Source organism: Bison bison, unplaced genomic scaffold (genome assembly GCF_000754665.1).
Source record: "Bison bison bison isolate TAMUID 2011002044 unplaced genomic scaffold, Bison_UMD1.0 scf7180017864516, whole genome shotgun sequence".
Taxonomy (NCBI): Eukaryota; Metazoa; Chordata; class Mammalia; order Artiodactyla; family Bovidae; genus Bison; species Bison bison.
In genome coordinates, this window is record NW_011495069.1 from 6,748,228 (window position 1) to 6,748,799 (window position 572).

Consider the following 572-nt stretch of genomic DNA (forward strand, 5'->3'; position numbering starts at 1 on the left):
AACCTGAGCTGGTATCTACTTCTCCCCGGAAACTCACAGTGCAGCCCAGCAGAGAAGAAACTGAAACTGGTCATGCTGGGGCTGGATGGGGTTCCAGGGGGGATAGCCCTGATCATCAACTCCTGGGGAGGGGCACGTCTGACCGCAGGGTGATGGGCACTCACCGAGCAGGGATCCCGCCGCCAGGATGGTCAGTAGCGTCCTCATCGGGGCCGGGCACAGGGCCCTCTCTCGGTCTCCACTTCAGACTGAACCCAGAGGGAGGGCTGAGAAGCTTTGGCGCCTTGGCAGCTGGCTCCACCCAGGCACGAGGGCGGGGAATGGAGGAAAGGTGGGACCTGGGCAGTGGGGAGCTGGGTACAAAGGTGCCTGGTCCGTGTGCTTCAGAATTCCAGGTCCTGGGCGGGACCCAAGGGAGTTCCCTTCCTAATTGCAGAAAACAGCAACAGTGACAGACTGGCTTGTTTATCTGGTCCGGTGGCTGATTCATCCTAAGACTCTTCAGTGCTTTATTAGGGAACTGATAGGCAGAAAAGACAAAAATAATCCGTGATGTACAGCCTTATCTGGGA

General features: G+C 57.5%; 1 protein-coding gene across 1 annotated transcript in view; it reads right to left on the bottom strand.

The window, feature by feature from the left end:
* Positions 1-225, bottom strand: part of IL22RA1 (interleukin 22 receptor, alpha 1) — a 27,022-nt gene extending 26,797 nt beyond the window's left edge. The window contains exon 1 of the mRNA XM_010830054.1: positions 165-225. Coding sequence (XP_010828356.1) covers positions 165-207 — 43 coding nt within the window. The 5' untranslated portion in view covers positions 208-225. The remainder of the gene's footprint in view (positions 1-164) is intronic.
* Positions 226-572: the final 347 nt, after the last annotated feature.